At 46.2% G+C, this 18,827-nt stretch overlaps 1 protein-coding gene across 1 annotated transcript; it reads left to right on the forward strand.

Moving 5' to 3' along the window:
- The first annotated feature begins 212 nt into the window (after positions 1-212).
- LRRC41 (leucine rich repeat containing 41) lies at positions 213-18,695 on the forward strand. Its single transcript, XM_068964285.1, has 10 exons — positions 213-411; positions 4,214-4,300; positions 5,084-5,154; positions 11,511-12,657; positions 15,444-15,704; positions 16,650-16,814; positions 16,907-17,005; positions 17,544-17,666; positions 17,893-17,968; positions 18,065-18,695. Exons 1-10 carry the CDS (start codon positions 213-215, stop codon positions 18,282-18,284), a joined length of 2,448 nt encoding a protein of 815 aa, XP_068820386.1. The 3' UTR covers positions 18,285-18,695.
- Positions 18,696-18,827: the final 132 nt, after the last annotated feature.

The raw sequence follows: 18,827 nt of genomic DNA on the forward strand, positions 1-18,827 counted from the left end.
CCCACTTAGCCACACCAGGCCCAAATATTTTACCTGGGGAGTTATTTGAATTATTGCTTTCTAAGAAACTTGGGAAGTATGCAAAAATACTTGATATTCTTTTAGCGCAGTTCCCAGTCTTCCCCACATCGTCGATGGAACCGTCCTAACTGCTGACCTTTTCAAGATGGCGGCCCGAGACTGCTACTCGCGGACTCGCGCACCTCCCCAAGATGGCGGCGCCCGAGGCCTGGCGCGCCCGGAGTTGCTGGTTCTGTGAGGTAGCGGCAGCAACGACCATGGAGGCCACGTCCCGGGAGGCGGCGCCAGCGAAGAGCTCGGCCTCGGGCCCCAGCGCTCCCCCCGCCCTGTTCGAGCTGTGCGGGCGGGCGGTGAGCGCCCATATGGGGGTTCTGGAAAGCGGGGTGTGGGGTAAGTCGCGGGATGAGGGGCTACCTTTGGCAACGAACGGAGGCGGCCCAGCGGCCGGGGGGCGCGGGGGGCGAGGCCAGGAGGCCTGGGGCAAGGCCCAGCTCTGGGCACTGGAAGTCAGGCCTTCGGGTCGGAGCAAGAATTCTGTGACTGGCAGGACTGGGCACAGTAAAGACGGAGACCAAACTGGCAGGTGGACCCGCACCGCGGCCTGGCTGGGGGGCTCGGGGGGCGAGGCCAGGAGGCCCAGTCTGGGGTGAAGCGGGCAGAGCCTGGGCGACAAGAGGCAGGGCTGACTAGCCGGGCCTTGGTCACCGAAGTGACACTCGGACTGGGTCGGGCTGCAGAACCTCGGATGTCGAACGGACGGGCAGCGATGGCACTGCTACTTGGGGGCGGGGGCCGAGGCCTGGAGGCCCGGCCTAAGGCCAGGAGGCCAGGCCCAGGGCAACGTAACCAGACTGACGGCTCGCGGCCTCCGCTGTCTGCCTGACAGACCGTGGGGGCCGGGACTGTGGAGGCCAAGCCGCTGGGCGAGGACAGCCAGCGGACTGGAGAGTGAGGGGATGGAGCTGCGGGAGACGCCGAAAGGCTCGGGGCGCCAAGGCCTTTCTGACGGCCCGGGGCTGGAGGGAGCGAACTGACTGACGGCCAGGGCCTCGGGTACCAAGCTAAGTGGAGCGACTGACTGACGGGCAGGGCTCGGAGCGCCGGAGGCCGCTCGGATTGGCCGGAGCGGCGAGGAAGGGCCAGAAGCCGGTGAAGGGAGGCCCGGAGCGGGTCGGCAATCGACTGAGGTGCGAATGACGGACAGGCGGGAAGGGCCACGGAGGCCCCAGGCGCGGCGAGGGCCTGGGGAACCCGAACTTGAGAGGGGGCGCGGCGCCGCTTGGGGGCCTGGGTCTGGGTGGAGTGAAAGAAGGCCCGGGGCCTGAGAGCGGCCGGGACCGCGAGGCCCGGCCTGGGTTGAGGGCGCCCAGGCTGAGTAGCAGAGGCGGGTGGCCGGGGGCACTGGGATGAGGGCCTGGGACTGTGAGCCGACTAGCCTGTCGGGGGGCCTGGCAGTACAGCGGCGGCGGGGCAAGCCGAGTAACGGAGAGGCCTGCAGGCGGATGGGCGCGAGGAGGCCGGGCCATGGGGTGGGTACTGCTGGTGGCAGCCAGGCAGCTGAGGAGGAAAACGCGGGTGGACGATAGTGAGTGGGCACGGATAGTGAGTGTGAAAGAGAGGAAAGTGAGCTCTGGGGGTAGGCCTGCCTGCCTGGGCCGAGGAGGCCTTGGGCCTGACAGACTGCTGGTGCGAGGGGGTGGGGCCGGAGGCCTGAGCTGAAGTTGGGTGAGGAGATCTCAGGCCAGGCCAGGCCGAAGGCCCCGGGACGGGGGAGGGGATGGCAGGAGAGGAGGCCCTAGGCCCTGGCGGTGAGAGGGTCTAGTGTAGGCCTCAGGGAGTGTAGTGGTGTCTTTGCCTGGAGGAAGGCCTGAGGAAGGCCTCCCATAAGGTCAGGAGTCGGGGCTTAAGGTCCTCGGATGGGGGATTTGGATTACACCCTGAGGAGGCCGATGTGGAGAAAAGACCCTGAAATTTGGGGAGCTGGACCTTCAGGAATAAGCCCCAAAGCTGTGGAGTGGTTAAGGAGGTCCAAGGATGCAGGAAGGCCCTTGGTGAAGTGGGGGTGGGGCACCCTTCCTGAAGAGGCCCAAGTGTCTTGTCTGGTGAGGGAAGACTGTTAGCAGTCCTCAGGCCTGGTGAGGGGGAGGGGATTGTGGAGGCCCTGGACCAACAACTAAAAAGAACAGGGTCAGGCTGACCCAAGGGGAATGGGAGAAAAGTCTCTGGATCTGGGCAGGAGACTCAGAAAAGTCCTGGGGAATTTGGAAGAAGATAGAGTGGATCTGGCTGTGTCAGCCTGGAACTTCTAAAATGCTAAACCTAAGAGGGACTAGGACTGAGGGTGAAGTTCCCAAGTTGGGAAGGCAAAGCATTAAAGATATGAGCTGGAAAGAAGAGACTCGGGTTCGATCTCTGGGTTGGGAAGATCCCCTGGAGGAGGAAATGGCAACTGACTTCAGTATTCTTGTCTGGAAAATTCCATGGACAGAGGATCCTGGTGGGCTACAGTCCATGGAGTTTCAGGGTCAGACGCAGCTGACACACACACACAAAAAATAGCAAGGAAGAGCCTGGCTTAAGAAGACTGAGGAAAGGTAGAGAAGAATTTGTGAATAATAGGGGATGAGAATGTCTGTGAAAGGGGATGGCTATACAGAGAGGAGCATATTGGAGGGACAAAGGAGGAAGAGCTCCTATGGGCCTTGCCCAGGTGGACAGTCATACAGAAAGAGCTGAATCAAGTTAGGCCTCTTAGAAGGGCCAAGTAAGAGGCCTGCTAGCAGTGCTATTTTGGAGCAAGGTCTCAGTGTGGGCTAACAGCCAAGAAAGCCTTCCTGGAAGTAGTGCACTAGCATTTCTTTGTGTAGGGAGAGAAAAGGGGAAAATGAGTAGAGGCAGCAGGAAAGGATATAATGAGGAATAGAATAGGTATGTTATACCTTGAATGCCAAGATATGGAACTTGGACTTTATCTTGAATGCAGTAAAGATATTTCATTAGTATATTAGCAAATGGAATTAATGCTCTTCTTCAGCGGGTACATTGAGTACCTACTATGTACAAAGAATTGTACTAAGCTCTTGGATATCAGGATTCAGTTACTGCACAAGTAAGGATAAAAGATCCTGGAATGTAAGTTTTAAAAGAATTTCCTTAGGTATCAAGATCTTAAAACTTGTTCTTGGCAGGACAGAGAAGCTTTTGACAGAATAGGAATAATAATAGCTAAAATTTAGTGAAATTATGGCCGGTACAGTCTTCAAGTCTGGTCTCTTCAAGTCTACAAGTATGGTCTTCTTTAATTTTCACAACAATCTTAAGAGGTAGTTATTATTATCTCCATTTTAAAATTAAGGAAATTGAGGCTCAAAGACATTAATTTGTCCATGAATTCATAATTAACTGATACAATCAGTATTTCACCCAGTTTTGTCCCAACTCTAGAGACTATACCATTTAGCCACAATATTATAATGACTCTCAGATCTAGGGAAGTTAGTAGGAGCGAGTTTTGTTTTTAAGATATATTGAATTAAGAGTATAGAACCTAATTATTTATATTCTTCATAGGAAAGTACTAGTTCAGGGTACAGTGGGAGCCCAAAGGATGGAAGTGGCCAGTCTGGAAGAGTGAGAAGGGAATTCAGAAAAGGCTTAGTAAAGGGCATGTGATATATGAAAGATGAGTAGTTGATATGCTGAAAATGGCAAGAACATTCCTGATGGAGAGAACAGCATAACAAAGGCAGAGAGGCAGAAAGCAGGGAGGTAGGTAAATGAAAAAAGGTAAGTTTAGTATGACTGAAGTATAGGGGGCAAAGCAGGGAGCTGGAGAAGTTAGTAGGGCTCAGATTATAAAGGACTTTTTAAAATCACACATATTCAATAGGACCTTTTAAATGCAGAATGGTTCATTATGCTTGGGCAGAAGTGAACTGCCAGCTCCTAAATGAGCCCATCTGTTTGCTTTGTGGGATTATCTCACCCTTGAAGATGTGCATGCCTCTGAAATTCCCGCTGCAAACTAAGTGTCTGAAGATAAGTGGACCAGAGTTTGAATTAGACTTAGGTTAGCTTCTAAAGATTCTACTTGTCAAATGAGAAGTCTGTCTTTCTGTTTTCCTTTCCAGTAGAATAAATAATGCTTGCAACCCTGGGAGAAAAAAGTAAATTTTGTGTTTGGTTTTTGTAGCCCTCCCAGGCCCAATACTTCAAAGCATCTTACCTCTGCTCAATATATATTACTTGGAGAGGATTGAGGAAACTGCCCTCAAGAAAGGTGAGTGTTTTTCTGTCTCTTTCTCAGTGATTGTAAGCAAGGCACCATGATGTTCTTCAGGTAAATATGACACTTGATACCTGCATAGAACTTCATGCTTTTCAAAAAGTACCCTCACACCTATTTTCTTATCTGATTTCTCAATGTCCTGTGAAACATAAAACAGGTATTTGATCCCCATTTTACTAATAAAAATGAAACCACAGGCACACCACAATTAAGAGCAAAGCCAGGTAGAACACAGATCTTTTGTTTTGGGCGTTTTTGGTCTTGCCTCATGGCGTGAGGGATCTTAGTTTCCCGACAAGAAATTGAACTCAGGGCCTGGCAGTGAAAGCACCTAGTCCTAACCAGTGCACTGCCAGGGAATTCCCAAGCCCAAATCTTTTGAAATTTTAGTTTTTCTGTTTTATCAGACTACTTCCTAAGCTCCTCATTAAATACATGTTAACAGCTAACATTCATCCTTGTCTCAAGCACTGATTTAGGCACTCTATCTGGAGAAACTTATTTAATATTTTCATCAATTCTGCAAGATCACTATTATTAACTACATTTTGTAGATAATGAAACTGAGGTACAGAAAAATTAAGTAACTTGCTCAAGGTCACACAGCTAGACTGTTCTGCTGTTTAAACCCAAACAGTCTGTCTTTAGAGCCAGTGCTCTTTACCAGACTGCCATATTGCTCCTGTGTACCTAGAAAAGGACATTAAAAGGCTGATGTACTTCAGTCATGGAGACCAAGGAGTAGCCAAGTAAATGTGATATTTCTCTCTACAGGCCTCTCCACTCAGGCCATTTGGCGCCGACTATGGGATGAGCTGATGAAGACAAGGCCTTCCAGTTTGGAAGTAAGTTAAGGCATCAGGTAGAGCTCTGGCCTGACTTTGCACGGTGAAAGCAGGAATAGCACACAAACACAAGCTGGGTACTGGTAAAGTGCAGGGGCAGGCACGGGATGAATTTGAGAAGAGGACTCCAAGGGCTTGTCACAAAGTTCTTTCCTGTTTAACATTCGTCACTGACTTGCTTGTTCACCATGTTTGCAGGTGACATAAAACAGGGAAAGATAGTGATCATCTTGGATGGCAGAACCTGGTTTCAGGTCTTGATAGGGCTGGAACAATGCCCAAACCTAACAGGATGAAATTGAACAGAATAAACCAACTCTTGAGTCTAAAAAATTCCAATTTCATGACCTCAGGGTAGTGGGTGGAGGGGTCTGACTTAGCAGCAGCTAGTATAAAAAACATTAAGGGGGTTTAGTCTACAGTGTGCTGAAACCACTCATATAATGACTGTATCCTGAACTGTGTGAACTAATATAACTATAATGTAGACCTCAGGACATGGGGGATGATAGACCTGCTTGACTCTGCAATGGTCAGGCTATCCCTGGAGTATGGAGAAAGAAGTCAAAGCCACATCTTGTGAGTCACATTTGGAAGACTGGAGATGTTTTTCCTGAAAAAGAGAAGACCTGAGCAATATGAACTGTCTTAAAATATCTGAAAGAGGGATTAATAGGTTTGTTCTGGGTGGAAGCTAAAGGAAGATAAATTTTTGCTAAGCTGAATGTAGAATTTTTAAACTGTGAGCTTATTGGTGATGAAACAAGCTAATACCAGAGGTAATAAGCTTCCCATCACTAAGTGTTTATAGAGTCTAGATAACCACCTGACACAAGGGTATTGTAAAAGAAATTCAGCATTGTTGGAGATGTTGGACAAGATGACTTTTAGGACTCCTCTTAGCCCTAAGATTCTATTAATCATTGGTTCAGATATAACTCAACGGAGCTCTCATCTCTGTTGCTGCTGCATAATCAGGTGACAGGGCAGACTAAGTTCAATAAACATTTACTCCAGCTTACCACATACCATGTTTTATGCTAAATCTTTTAAGTACAGACATAATCCCTAGTCTTGAGAAACTATCAGTTTACTGGGGAAATCTGCAAACAAATACATCATGTATGGCAGGGCAAGTCGTATGACTGAGTGTAGCAAGGAGGTTGAAGGAAAAGAGAACAAGAAAGTCTTTCCCAGGAAGTAATCATTTGAATTGGGTGTTACATGGTGAATGAGGCCAGATGACAAGACAACAAGCTCTTATCAGGAACTGCAGATACATTTTGTGAGTATACACTAGGTTCAGTAACATTCAGCTCCATATCCTTTAGCTTCCCACTTCCAGATCTAGATGCAGCCCCTGGCGTTCAGCACAGACACTGAGGGCCAACGAAATTATCAGGCATTATGTATAGGATTTAGGCCTTAAGAGGAAGAGAAGTGGACACAAGAATGTTAGAAAATGGAAATAGCTTTCTGCAATCTTTAAAGAACATGATTCACTCTGTCACTGTTTCCCAAGTAGTATGGTTGACTAGGAAGTGATGGAGATTGTAGTATCTTTCTCTTCAAGAAAGATTTTTCCATTATCTCAAGCTTCCTGGAAAGAAATGTCCGTTTGTTAGCTGTTTCCTTGTCTCAGAGTATTTCAGAATATTTAGGAAGCCCCAGGCCTGATGGCCTCACAGTCAGCTACACAAAGGTCTTAACTTGGAACATATCCATTTCAGAGAGTGTCTTCTTCCACTTCCCACTTTCACGTAACAGTAACCTTCACTTCATTCATAATCAAAAAGTTACTGAGTTACTGTACAGTTCCAAGCACTATGCTAGGTTCTAAGTATACAGTGGTGCGCAAGATAGACATAGCCCTATTATAAAGCAATATTTCAAACTATGCAGTACATGTGTATATTAAGAGATCTGTTTCTAAAATAGATATTCTGGAAACAAAGTAATGAGGAAATAAAGGATTATTCAATAAATGGTTCTCTAGTAATTGGTTAACCATCTGGAAAAAATAGTTGAGTCTTGTTTGGGAAAAACCAACACAGTTCTGTAAAGCAACTGTCCTTCAATTAAAAGATAAATTTAAAATAAAAAAAAGAGCTTCACTTTACAGTATACTCAATTTCTATATGCAAAACCAATACAATATTGTAAAGTAGCCTCCAATTATAATAAATAAATTTATATTAAAGATTACTTTGTAGAAAGTAAAAGCACAAAACAAGTTTTAAAAATAAAGGTGACTGGTTATCTAGTCTCAGGGTATAGTGTTAGTAAATGGGTAGAACAACAACAACAAAATATAGAGACACATTTGGCCACATAAAACGCCAACGCTATAAACACCATTTAGTGAGATTCTTCAGGCCAAGAATACCCGACTGGGTTGCCATTTCCGTCTCCAGAGCATCTTCCCAACCCAGGGGGATGGAACCCAGATCTTTGCAGGCAGATTCTTTATTGGTCTGAGCCACCAGGGAAGCCCAAACACGATTTAAAAGGTGCATAAATTAGGAAATTATGAATGTTTGCACCAATATTTGCAAAATAAAAGGATACAGAGAATAAGACAAAGGCAAACAGTAAAATGAATAAAGATTTGCATAAGTCACAAAGTATACAAAAATGTTCATTAATAATAAAAAATGGGAAAGTAAAATTCTACCTCTTTATAAGAGATAATTCCAGGGGTGGACAGAACTTGCATTTTAATATGTTGTTGGCAGGAGCAGAAATGCTACAACTTTCTTGGTGGGTAATCTGATGATAACTGTCAAGAGTCTTAAAAAAATGCTCAAATTCTTCAACTAAAATTATATTTTATGGTATATAAAAACTGAGATACTCATGAAGATTTATTTCCAGATGTTCATTATAGCAAAGTTATAAACAATTTAAGTATTCAATAATATAAAAATTATTAAACATAGTACATCCTATTTTCAAAATTATTAGTCATTCTAGAAATAGTTAAATACATAGTGGTAAAAATGTTTAATGATCTGGTGGTATAATCTTTTTTTTTAAAAAAAGCCCAGAATTTGAAACTGTTCAGAATTGTCTCAGTGTTATAAACACAAATACCTATGGCTTGTCACACATATACACTCCAAAAAGTTTACACATTTTTTATTTGCTTCCATAAAGTATTCCTCTTATCAGAAAAACAATGGATAATATATAGTTTGAGTATGGCTCTAAAAGTTTAGTATAAGAAAATATTTAGCTCTCCCTGGTTTGTACACACATTTTTTCCTGACCAGTACCTGAGCTACCAGCCCATTGTGGATGGGCCAAGGATTAGTTGTGTTGGCAAGCAAATGCCACTTCACCTTTTTGATGGTTTGTCATTTCCCAAAAGAAAATATTCAAATTACTTTGCATTGTCTGAACTATAGTGTACAAGTCCACAAAATGAGTAGCTTGGACTACTTAGGTGTCTCAGGTTTTTTTTCAGCTTTGAAATTTTAGCATAGAATCTTGTACAAGGTGGTGATGGAATAAAGTGACAGTAAGTTGCTATCTATGCATTAATTCATCAAAAAGGACCCATTGATAGTTGTCACCTAATTTTTTTACACATTTTTCATAATTCTGTCATGTAGGTATAGTTATCTTCCTCAGTTTATGTATGATGAAACACACAGAAAGAGGAAAAGTGATTTGCCTAAAAGTTTCAGTTTGTGAATGGCAGACCTATCCAATTGTGGCAGCCTGGCCCTAGAGCACATGCTCTTAATCACTATGTCATGTTGCTTTCACTGGTTATCACAGGTCTGAGGTGTTCCAATCTCAAGTATTCTCTCCCATTGTCTTCATGAACCAATAAAATGTCTGAAAAACCCACGTAGTTATCTAAAGTTCATCTTCTACATGCCTGTAGTTGGAAACTTACACCTTGATTTTCACACTTGTCCATTATCTTAGCCCCAGATTTCATAGTAACCATCTACTTCACTTGTGAAGTTAAAGCCTTGCTAGGGTTACCTGCAAGTATCTTTCAAGATTGTGTAGGCCAGCAAATATGTGAAAAATGTGTTGAGTGAGGATGGATTGAAGGATTCAGGAATACCTTCTTTACTTCCATGAAGGCTAAGTATTGATTTGGTTGCCAGGTATTTTTTCCTGCTCCCCTCATGCCCCACACTGCTGCTGGAGGGGTCTTTTTATTGCTGCCATCCAGTTAGCTCAAACATGAAGACATTCGTGATTATTACAGCACTCTCAGGGAGCAGCTCCAGCAAAGGGAATGACACTTTTGCCTGAGAATAGGAGCCTACCTCCTGACAAGAACCTCTTTTGAGGGTCAGTCTGGTAGGAGGAATGCATGGAGGTAGGGTAGAAGCCAAAAGGACTGTCTTATTTTTAGATTTGAGGAACCTCAGGCCCCTACCTTTGCTTCAGGCTAAATAAGCACCCTGCTTAACAGGCTTTACCTCCATTAAGTCCATTTCCCATATAGGGTAATTATCATTAACAGTAAAGTTACATTTTGTATTTTACAGTTTATAAAGTGCTTGAATTTACACTTACACTCATTTGATCTTTACAACAAACCTCTGAAAGTGATATTATCCACATTTCACAAATGAAGAGGTTGAATATGTGGCAGAGCTGGCACTTTTCAGTCATCAGACTTTCCATGCACCTTAGGAAAGAATGGGGATTTAGAGAAGTATTTGCCTTTTGAGGTAGGCAGGTCCTTTTGAGGTAAGTAGCAGTAGTTCCTAATCTCTGATATATACATCAGAATCATCTGGGGGGAGATTTGAAAATAAAGATGCTTGGATCTTAGATGTAATCACCAAGTCTGGGTACATGGCATATGAATTTTGGAGAAAAAGTCCATAGTAAATTTCATGTATTCCAAAGATTAAAAATCACTTGTGTTTAGAGTTCTCCTAAATGTATCAGAGAAGGCAGTGGCACCCCACTCCAGTACTCTTGCCTGGAAAATCCCATGGACGGAGGAGCCTGGTAGGCTGCGGTCCATGGGGTCACTGAGAGTCGGACACAACTGAGCAACTTCACTTTTACTTTTCACTTTCATGCACTGGAGAAGGAAATGGCAACCCACTCCAGTGTTCTTGCCTGGAGAATCCCAGGGACGGGGGAGCCTGGTGGGCTGCCATCTATGGGGTCGCACAGAGTCGGACACGACTGAAGCAACTTAGCAGCAGCAGCAGCAGCCTGGTGAAGAGTAGCCTCATATCCATCTAAGTATTACCTTGGAGAAAACTAAGACTTGGTCCCTTCTCTCCAGGAATTTCTGATCTGGTTGGGATTAGACATGATGTACACAGGCAGAGTGACAATACCATGAGACATATTTACCATTGTCTAAAGACATGAATAGTTGAGTATGAGTTCCAAACGTAGGAGGTGGAGTAGAAAGGGGGGCCAGTCAGTGAGATCTACAACCTTACGGAGAAATGAACAGCCTCAAAGAGCAAAATGTTGATAGGTCCTTTCAGGAAGTCTGTTTGACCAGGCAGTGGAGAGCATTTCTGGCAGGTGTAGGAAGGGACAAAGGCAGGTTTGGGTCCATGAGGTGACCAGTTTTGCCAAAGCAAAGCTTTCATGAGCAAGTGGGAGATACAGCTTCTGGGGTAGGCAGAGGCCATATTGTGGACAGCTTTCCCTGCCAGGCTGAGGAAATTCAAATGTGCTGCTGCCCTAATCCCCTTGGCAGTGGGGATTTCAGTAGGGGTATTGGAGAACAGTATAATCAGAGTTGTTTTTAAATACAAAGATTAAACCCAGTGGACCTGTGCAAAAGTTTGGGAAGGGAAACAAGGAGAGCAAGCAGGAAGCTAATGAAGTACCAGATGTTAGGTAATAAGGGGCTGAACAAAGGTGGCAGTGATAAGAATGAAAAGGTAGGATCAGATTCTAAAAATAAACGTGAAATAACACAAGTATTTCACTCGAGACACATTTTGATAAAACTGTCTCTGGAACCAAATTTCCTGGGTTCAGGTTTTGTATTTTGCTGCACCACACAGCTTGTGGAATTCTTACTCCCCAACCAGGGATTGAACCTGGGCCATTGGCAGTGAAAGCTCAGAGTCCTAACCACTGGACCGCCAAGGAATTCCCTCCTGAGTTTCAAATCTTAATCCTACCACTTAATTATATAACCACAGGCAATAACATTTGTGCCTTGTTTTTCTTACCTGTAAATTGGATCTAATAGTAATATATACCTCAAAGATGTGAGGATTAAATGAACTTGTATGTTATTTAGAACATTACCTGGCTTAGTAATTAGCTATTGGAAGGAAGGAACTGGATCCCATGGGTAGCACTTAGTATCACAGCTGTCTGGAATGTTCTCTGCTTTTCAGAGCGTGACCTGTTGGCGAGCCAAGTTTATGGAGGCCTTTTTTTCCCATGTTCTACGTGGGACCATTGATGTGTCTTCTGACAGGCGTCTTTGTGACCAGCGCTTCTCACCTCTCCTGCATAGCTCCCGCCATGTCCGGCAGCTCACCATCTGCAACATGCTGCAGGGTGCAACTGAGCTGGTGGCCGAGCCTAACCGCAGGGTTCTGGAGACCCTGGCCAGTTCCCTGCACACCCTTAAGTTCCGCCACTTGCTGTTCTCCGATGTGGCTGCTCAGCAGTCACTTCGGCAGCTGTTACATCAGCTTATTCACCATGGGGCTGTCAGCCAGGTGTCACTGTACTCCTGGCCTGTGCCCGAGTCAGCCCTTTTCATTCTTATCCTCACCATGAGTGCTGGCTTCTGGCAGCCAGGCCCTGGTGGTTTGCCCTGCCGCCTCTGTGGAGAGGCCTCCCGAGGCCGGGCCCCATCCCGAGATGAAGGGTCGCTTTTGCTGGGCTCCCGCCGGCCTCGCCGAGATGCTGCTGAGCGATGTGCTGCAGCTCTGATGGCCTCCCGGCGTAAGAGTGAAGCCAAGCAGACGGCAAGAGCTGCACCTGCCACTCGGGTAACACGCCGGAGCACACAGGAGAGCCTGACAGCAGGCGGCACAGACGCTAAGAGGGAGCCACTCCCTCCAGCCACCTCCCATGAGGCTCCTGGCACGAAACGCCCACCTTCTGCTCCAGCCACCACTTCCTCTGCCTCTGCTTCCTCTTCTTCCACATCCTCATCTAAACGGGCTCCAGCCAGCTCAGCCCCACAGCCTAAGCCCCTAAAGCGTTTTAAGCGAGCTGCAGGGAAGAAGGGTGCTCGCACCCGTCAGGGGTGTGGCGCAGAATCTGAAGACCTGTATGACTTTGTTTTCATTGTGGCGGGTGAGAAAGAGGATGGGGAAGAGATGGAAATTGGAGAAGTGGCTTGTGGAGCTTTGGATGGATCAGATCCCAGCTGCCTGGGGCTTCCAGCACTGGAAGCCTCCCAACGATTCCGCAGCATTTCCACCTTGGAGCTCTTCACAGTTCCACTCTCCACAGAGGCGGCTCTGACACTGTGCCACCTGCTGAGCTCCTGGGTGTCTCTGGAGAGCCTCACACTCTCCTATAATGGTGAGTGCCCTGGAGGGCTGATTTGGTCTCCCAGCAGCACCAGCTGTGCCCAACCCTGGCGGGGGCCGGCGGGGGGGGGGGGGGGGGGGCAGGCGGATAGGGGATATGATCAGGAAACCGGAGATGTGGCCCTACCCACTTCAGGGAAGAGACTTAGTGACAGGCTCATGCTACAGAAGATGGATATATGGTCTATGGCTTGATCTAGTTGGAAGCAGGGGCTCCTGAGGAGCAGTGAGAATCTGAAGTCTAGTTTAGATACGGTCAGCTAACCAAAGGCAGGTGGGAGAGGGCTGAGGTTGTATCTTACCTGTCATATCAAAGGAGCTGTACAAAAAGGTGTGGGACATGTTTTTTTAAAAAAGATCAGACCAGCAACCTGCCTAACAGTCCTCAGTTCTTGCCTACCTTGTTGGGCCCAGCTAGCCAAACTTCAGTTCTGACTAAACCCAGGAATCTGCCTATGTTGCTGAATGCTGCTAAAGTCACACAATTGCAGATTGGTGTACTATATACATTCCTGGTCATCAACCTCATATGAACCCTGTTTGCAATGTCAGCTGCATTCCTACTCTACTACTTCCAAGTCCTTTCCTCTTTTCCTTTCTTAGCAAACCTCACCTGCTTCACAGAGAAGATAGAGGCCATCACACATGAACTCCTTCAACTTGTTAACCAACCTATAAACTTCTACATTTGCACTCTTCTCATCAGTGGGATAAATGGCTGTCCTGTCTAAGGCTAACTCATTTGCTTTTGCTCTGGATCCATACACTCACCTCCCTAGGAAAGCTCGTTTTTCAAATGCCTTAATAAGAACTTTTATATACTGCCTATTATGTGCCTGGCATACTTCAAATATTCTCAAAACTGGTTTAATCCTTAAAATTGTGAAGCCAAGTGACTTGCCCAGGATAAGTCGATAAATTATAGACCTAGAATTCAAACCCAGGTAACCTGGGTCCAGAACTCATGCTTTTAAAGCACTAACTACTCAACGCTGCCTCTCTTCTCTGGATCAGGTATCCACCAAAAACCACCACCATACCTCCTCCATATATTCTACTTACGAACTACTGTCCTATTCTCTCCTGCCCTCCATAGACAACCTTAAGAGTTATCTGTGCTTTCTTCTACTCACAGCCACTTCAGCCTTGCTTACATTCCCTCTACTGCATTGTGGACCTAGAGGTGACCCAGGTTAAGGTTATCTGTGTTGCTAAATCCAATATATACTTTTTAGTCCTCATATTAATTCTTGACATCTACTAGTCTGCATTTTCTTCTTTACATAATAGTCTCACTTCTACTACCTCTGACTTCTTCTCCCTTCTGGACATTATTTGCCCTAATATTCAGTTTCTCAAAGCTCTCCCACTTGACACATTTCTTGGACAATTTTGCCCAGTTCCTTGATTTCAAAGGCCAACCATGCTGAAGACACCCCCATTTTGACATTAGCACCTATCTTAACTCAGACCAGTTTTTCCATCTGACAACTAGGAATCACAGTATTTATAAACCACATTCCCCAAGCTGAATTCATCTTCTTCCTTCTGTTCTCAATGACATCACAGATGATTCAGTTGCCCAAAAGAAACCTGGATTCTTACTCCACATAAAGATATATCTTACTCCACATATATTAAAGATACAAGTTATATCTTTACAATCTGTCAGAATCACTTATCTCCACATCCTTAAATCAGATTATCATTACTTCTCACCTGGATTCATCATTTCAGCAGTTCCTCCATACTCACCATAGTTGTTTATGCCACAAAGTAATTTCAAAGTGCAAATCTGTAACTCATTCATCTAAAAATTCAGTGGCTTCTTGTCACCTACTTTTAAATTTTACTTACAGGGTCATTCATGTTTTATCCCTGCTCACCTCTATAGTTGAATACTTCCCTCCCTCATACTTCACACACCAGCCAAATTGAGAATTTTTCAGTTCTTGGAACCTGCTACTTTCTCCTTCAGGTCTTGATATATCCAAAGTTTACTCTGCCAGTCACTCTTCTTTCACCTTTTAGCTTCTTTTATGTTTAGGACCTGCCTGGAAAGTCTTTACTGATGTAAGCTAGCCTGGGTGTTAAGTAGCCATCCTTTTATTTTCACAGTACTCTTATTTCCCCAGTTCTCATCCCATGCTTTTGTTATCAGGTAGGAACAAGATCTGCTGCTCATGACTTATCTAGCAAAAAAAAAAAAAAACCTATTTACCAGGGGCTAGTTAAGGTTTAGTTAAATGAATCAACAGGAGCCTGCTCAGTCCAGAGATAAAGGTGTGTAGCTTCCACAGGATTATTTGCTTTGTGGCATTAATTACCCTAACCTTTCTGGATCCTACTACTCCCTTCTGTGGGATATGGTTTTCTGCCCCATTCCCACCCAATGACGCTTTTAAAGTATTCCTTGTTGGATCACTGTCATTCTCCAGCTTAGTTTTAAATGTTACCCATGACCTACAGGAAAAGTCCAGAGGTCTCTGCTGTTGTCTAGGTCCATCATTCAGCTAGCAACCACATGCTGCCCCACATTCTATCATGTTTTGTGACTCTGGCCTGACTGATGCTTGAGGGTATGACCCAGTAGAGTAGACACCAGTCGGCTGGTTACCTGAGGAAAAAGCAAGACAATGGATGAATAATTGAGAATCATTGAAAATAATCTGATCCAAAGCTCAGATTTGGTAGTTTAATAGAAAATATCTGAAGTTGTCTCTCAATGTTATCCCTGATGTAACTCCCACGATTGACCTAATGTCTTTCCTGCCATAGGCCTGGGTTCTAATATCTTCCGTCTACTGGACAGCCTGCGGGCCCTGTCAGTCCAGGCTGGATGCCGCCTCCGTGCCCTGCATCTCAGTGACCTGTTCTCACCACTGCCCATCCTGGAGCTGACACGTGCCATTGTGCGAGCCCTGCCCCTGCTGCGGGTCCTCTCTATCCGTGTGGACCACCCCAGCCAGAGGGACAACCCAGCTGTGCCTGGGAATGCAGGGACCCCTAGCAACATAATTGGGGATGAGGAGATACCAGGTGAAGCATTGTGTGCGTGTATTTCCTCACAAATGTGCAGGTGTATTTGTGTGGGCCAGGCAAAGTTTTCTAATCCAGGTCTCTAAACCACCACATTCCTGGCTTATCTATAATTTGTTCCCTTTAGAGCCTGCTAATCTTAAAGATGGGCTTACCTGGTGGTTCAGGTGGTAAAGAATCCTCCTGCAATGTGGGAGACCTGGGTTTGATCCCTGGGTTGGTAAGATCCCCTGGAGAAGGGAAGGCTACCCACTCCAGTATTCTGGCCTGGAGAATTCTATGGACTGTAGAGTCCATGGGGTCACAAAGACTTGGGACACAACTGAGTGAATTTCAATTTTAAAGATAACCATGGGTTGGATAGATCTCAGACCAACACTAGCCTAGGAGGGAGTCACTAGCACATCTGTTCCAAAAAGGGGTCTGAACCAAGAACCAAACTGATGAGTCCCCATGCTATATGTTCCCTTAATTCCTATGTGTCTCATATCCCACCATTCTGCATGTGCTAAGTTGGTTCAGTCATGTCTGATTGTTTGTGACTCCCACGGACTGCAGCCCACCAAGCTCCTGTGTCCATGGGATTCTCCTGGCAAAAATATTGGAGTAGGTAGCCATTTCCTTCTCCAGGGGATTTTCCCAATCCTGGGATCAAACCTATGTCTCTTATGTCTCCTGTATTGGCAGGCAGGTTCTTCACCACTGGTGCCACTTGAGCCCACCACTGTCCATACTCCTTTCTTATACTTTTGTCTGAGTAGTCTTCTTGGATTAAAAGCACCGTTAAGGGCAAGGAACTAAACTGTGTATTAGCATCCTGCCAGCATATATAGGCACTCAAGGACAAGTAGATTTTTCAGTGAATCCCTTAAGGACAGGATGAGACCTGCCATGGGAGTGAAGTAGATATGACCAGTTGGAATCTTCTCTTCCTACCATATCCAGAAAACTGCCTGGAACAGCTGGAGATGGGATTTCCACGGGGAGCCCAGCCAGCCCCACTGCTCTGCTCTGTACTGAAGGCCTCAGGTTCTCTGCAGCAACTGTCCCTGGATAGTGCCACCTTTGCCTCTCCCCAAGATTTTGGGCTTGTGTTGCAGACACTCAAAGGTATGATCCAGCTAGAATGATAAAGGGAAGAGAATAGAAGGGGACTTTGTTCTTTGGGAAAGCTAAGGTCCATGAACTTTCTCCCAATCCAGAGTATAACCTAACCCTAAAGAGGCTGAGCTTCCACGACATGAATCTGGCTGACTGTCAGAGTGAGGTGCTCTTTTTGCTACAGAATCTGACTCTTCAAGGTAAGTTCTTCATCTAGAACCCAGGGACTCATTGGTCCTCACTGCAGAACTGCCACGGTCTCACCGAGTCAACAAGCCACTGTTCTTTTCTTAGTCTTACGTCCTCCTAACTATAAAATTATAGAACCTACATCACCTTCCTTCTAGATGGTCCCCAGTCTAACCATTCCTATCCTAAACATGGGAAATTAGTCACTTGTAGATTACCTCACCTAAAAGTATTCTTACCTTCCACTAGCTGACAGAAATGGTGGTGGTGGGAAGGGACAGGCCCCGCTCAGAGACTTGTCACTAATGTCCACCCCTGCATAAAAGGGAGTGAATGGAGAACTGTCCATCTAGAGTCTCCACATTGAGCACAGGCTCAGTCTCTGGCTTGAATCCTGACTTAGCTGCAACCTTGCTTGAGGATTTGGACAAATTATTTTCTCTTGGGACTCTATAAAATGCTTATAACCCTTTTTAAGGCCCTGGGGGCAGGTGGGACAGCACCAGTTCTCAGGCTGCCACCAGAACTTGTTCCAATTTTTCTTTACAGAGATTACCTTCTCCTTCTGCCGTCTGTTTGAGAAGCGCCCAGCCCAGTTTCTGCCCGAGATGGTTGCTGCTATGAAGGGCAACTCCACATTGAAGGGCCTCCGGCTGCCAGGGAACCGCCTGGGTGGGGACAGGGCCCTGAGGAGGGAGAGGGGGAAGGAGCCAGTCCTCTGACCTAGAAACTCAGTGGGTGAAGGCACAGACCTCTCCACTGGGAAGACAGGGGTTGGGATATACAGTTGTGCTGGGGCTTTAGGAGGCTGGGCTTCTCTCCAGCCAGAATTGGGTTGGGATACCTTTGTTTCCTATTCTGGGGTGAAGGTGATGAGCATTTCTCCCCATCTCCCCAGGGAATGCTGGCCTACTGGCCCTGGCAGATGTTTTCTCGGAAGATTCATCCTCCTCTCTCTGTCAGCTGGATATCAGGTACCCGTGGGGGTGGGAAATGACAAGGGATAAAGCTGCAGGGACACAGACCAGGGATTAATTGATTGCTGAGTTTCTGATCTTCACCCCTACCAGTTCCAACTGCATCAAGCCAGATGGGCTTCTGGAGTTTGCCAAGCGGCTGGAGCGCTGGGGCCGTGGGGCCTTTGGTCACCTGCGCCTCTTCCAGAACTGGCTGGACCAGGATGCAGTCACAGCTAGGGAAGCCATCCGGCGGCTCCGGGCCACCTGCCATGTGGTCAGCGACTCGTGGGACTCATCACAAGCCTTCGCAGATTACGTCAGCACCATGTGATGGGCCCATGCCTCACAGGCCCATGCTCGGTACCATCAGCTTGTAGGGGCTGAGGCGTGGGCTGCCCAGAACTCCCAACCACCAATTCTGTCTTTCTCTTTCTGCTACCTTTTTTCTCTTTTTTCCTTTTTCCCTTGCACTGAGGTCCTGGAGGCCTTGATGGGGCCCAGCAAAGGCATTCCCACACCTGGGTTTAGAGCCTTTGGGTTCCTTACCCAGTACCCTGGGCCAGGAGGTTTCAGTGGTCATCAGTCACTGAGGACAGCCCCCGTCCCCTTCCCTGCCCCAGGGTTCCTGCTTTCCTTTCTCAAGCAGGTACCCAGGCTTTAGTGAAGGATAGGAGTGCCCATTACCAGGCCTCTCCTCTCTGCTGGGCTTACCATGCTGCTTCCAGGCCTCAGTCCCTTTCATACCTTTATTCCTCTCTTTTTTTTAACCAAAATTTTTCTTATAAAATAAATTTTGGGCAAACATCACGTAGCCCTTCTTGATTTTTCTCTCAGAGAACAAAATTCAACAGTGCCCTATTGGGCAGGGCGTCCC

The sequence above is a fragment of the Capricornis sumatraensis genome, chromosome 2 (assembly GCF_032405125.1).
Source record: "Capricornis sumatraensis isolate serow.1 chromosome 2, serow.2, whole genome shotgun sequence".
Classification (NCBI taxonomy): domain Eukaryota; kingdom Metazoa; phylum Chordata; class Mammalia; order Artiodactyla; family Bovidae; genus Capricornis; species Capricornis sumatraensis.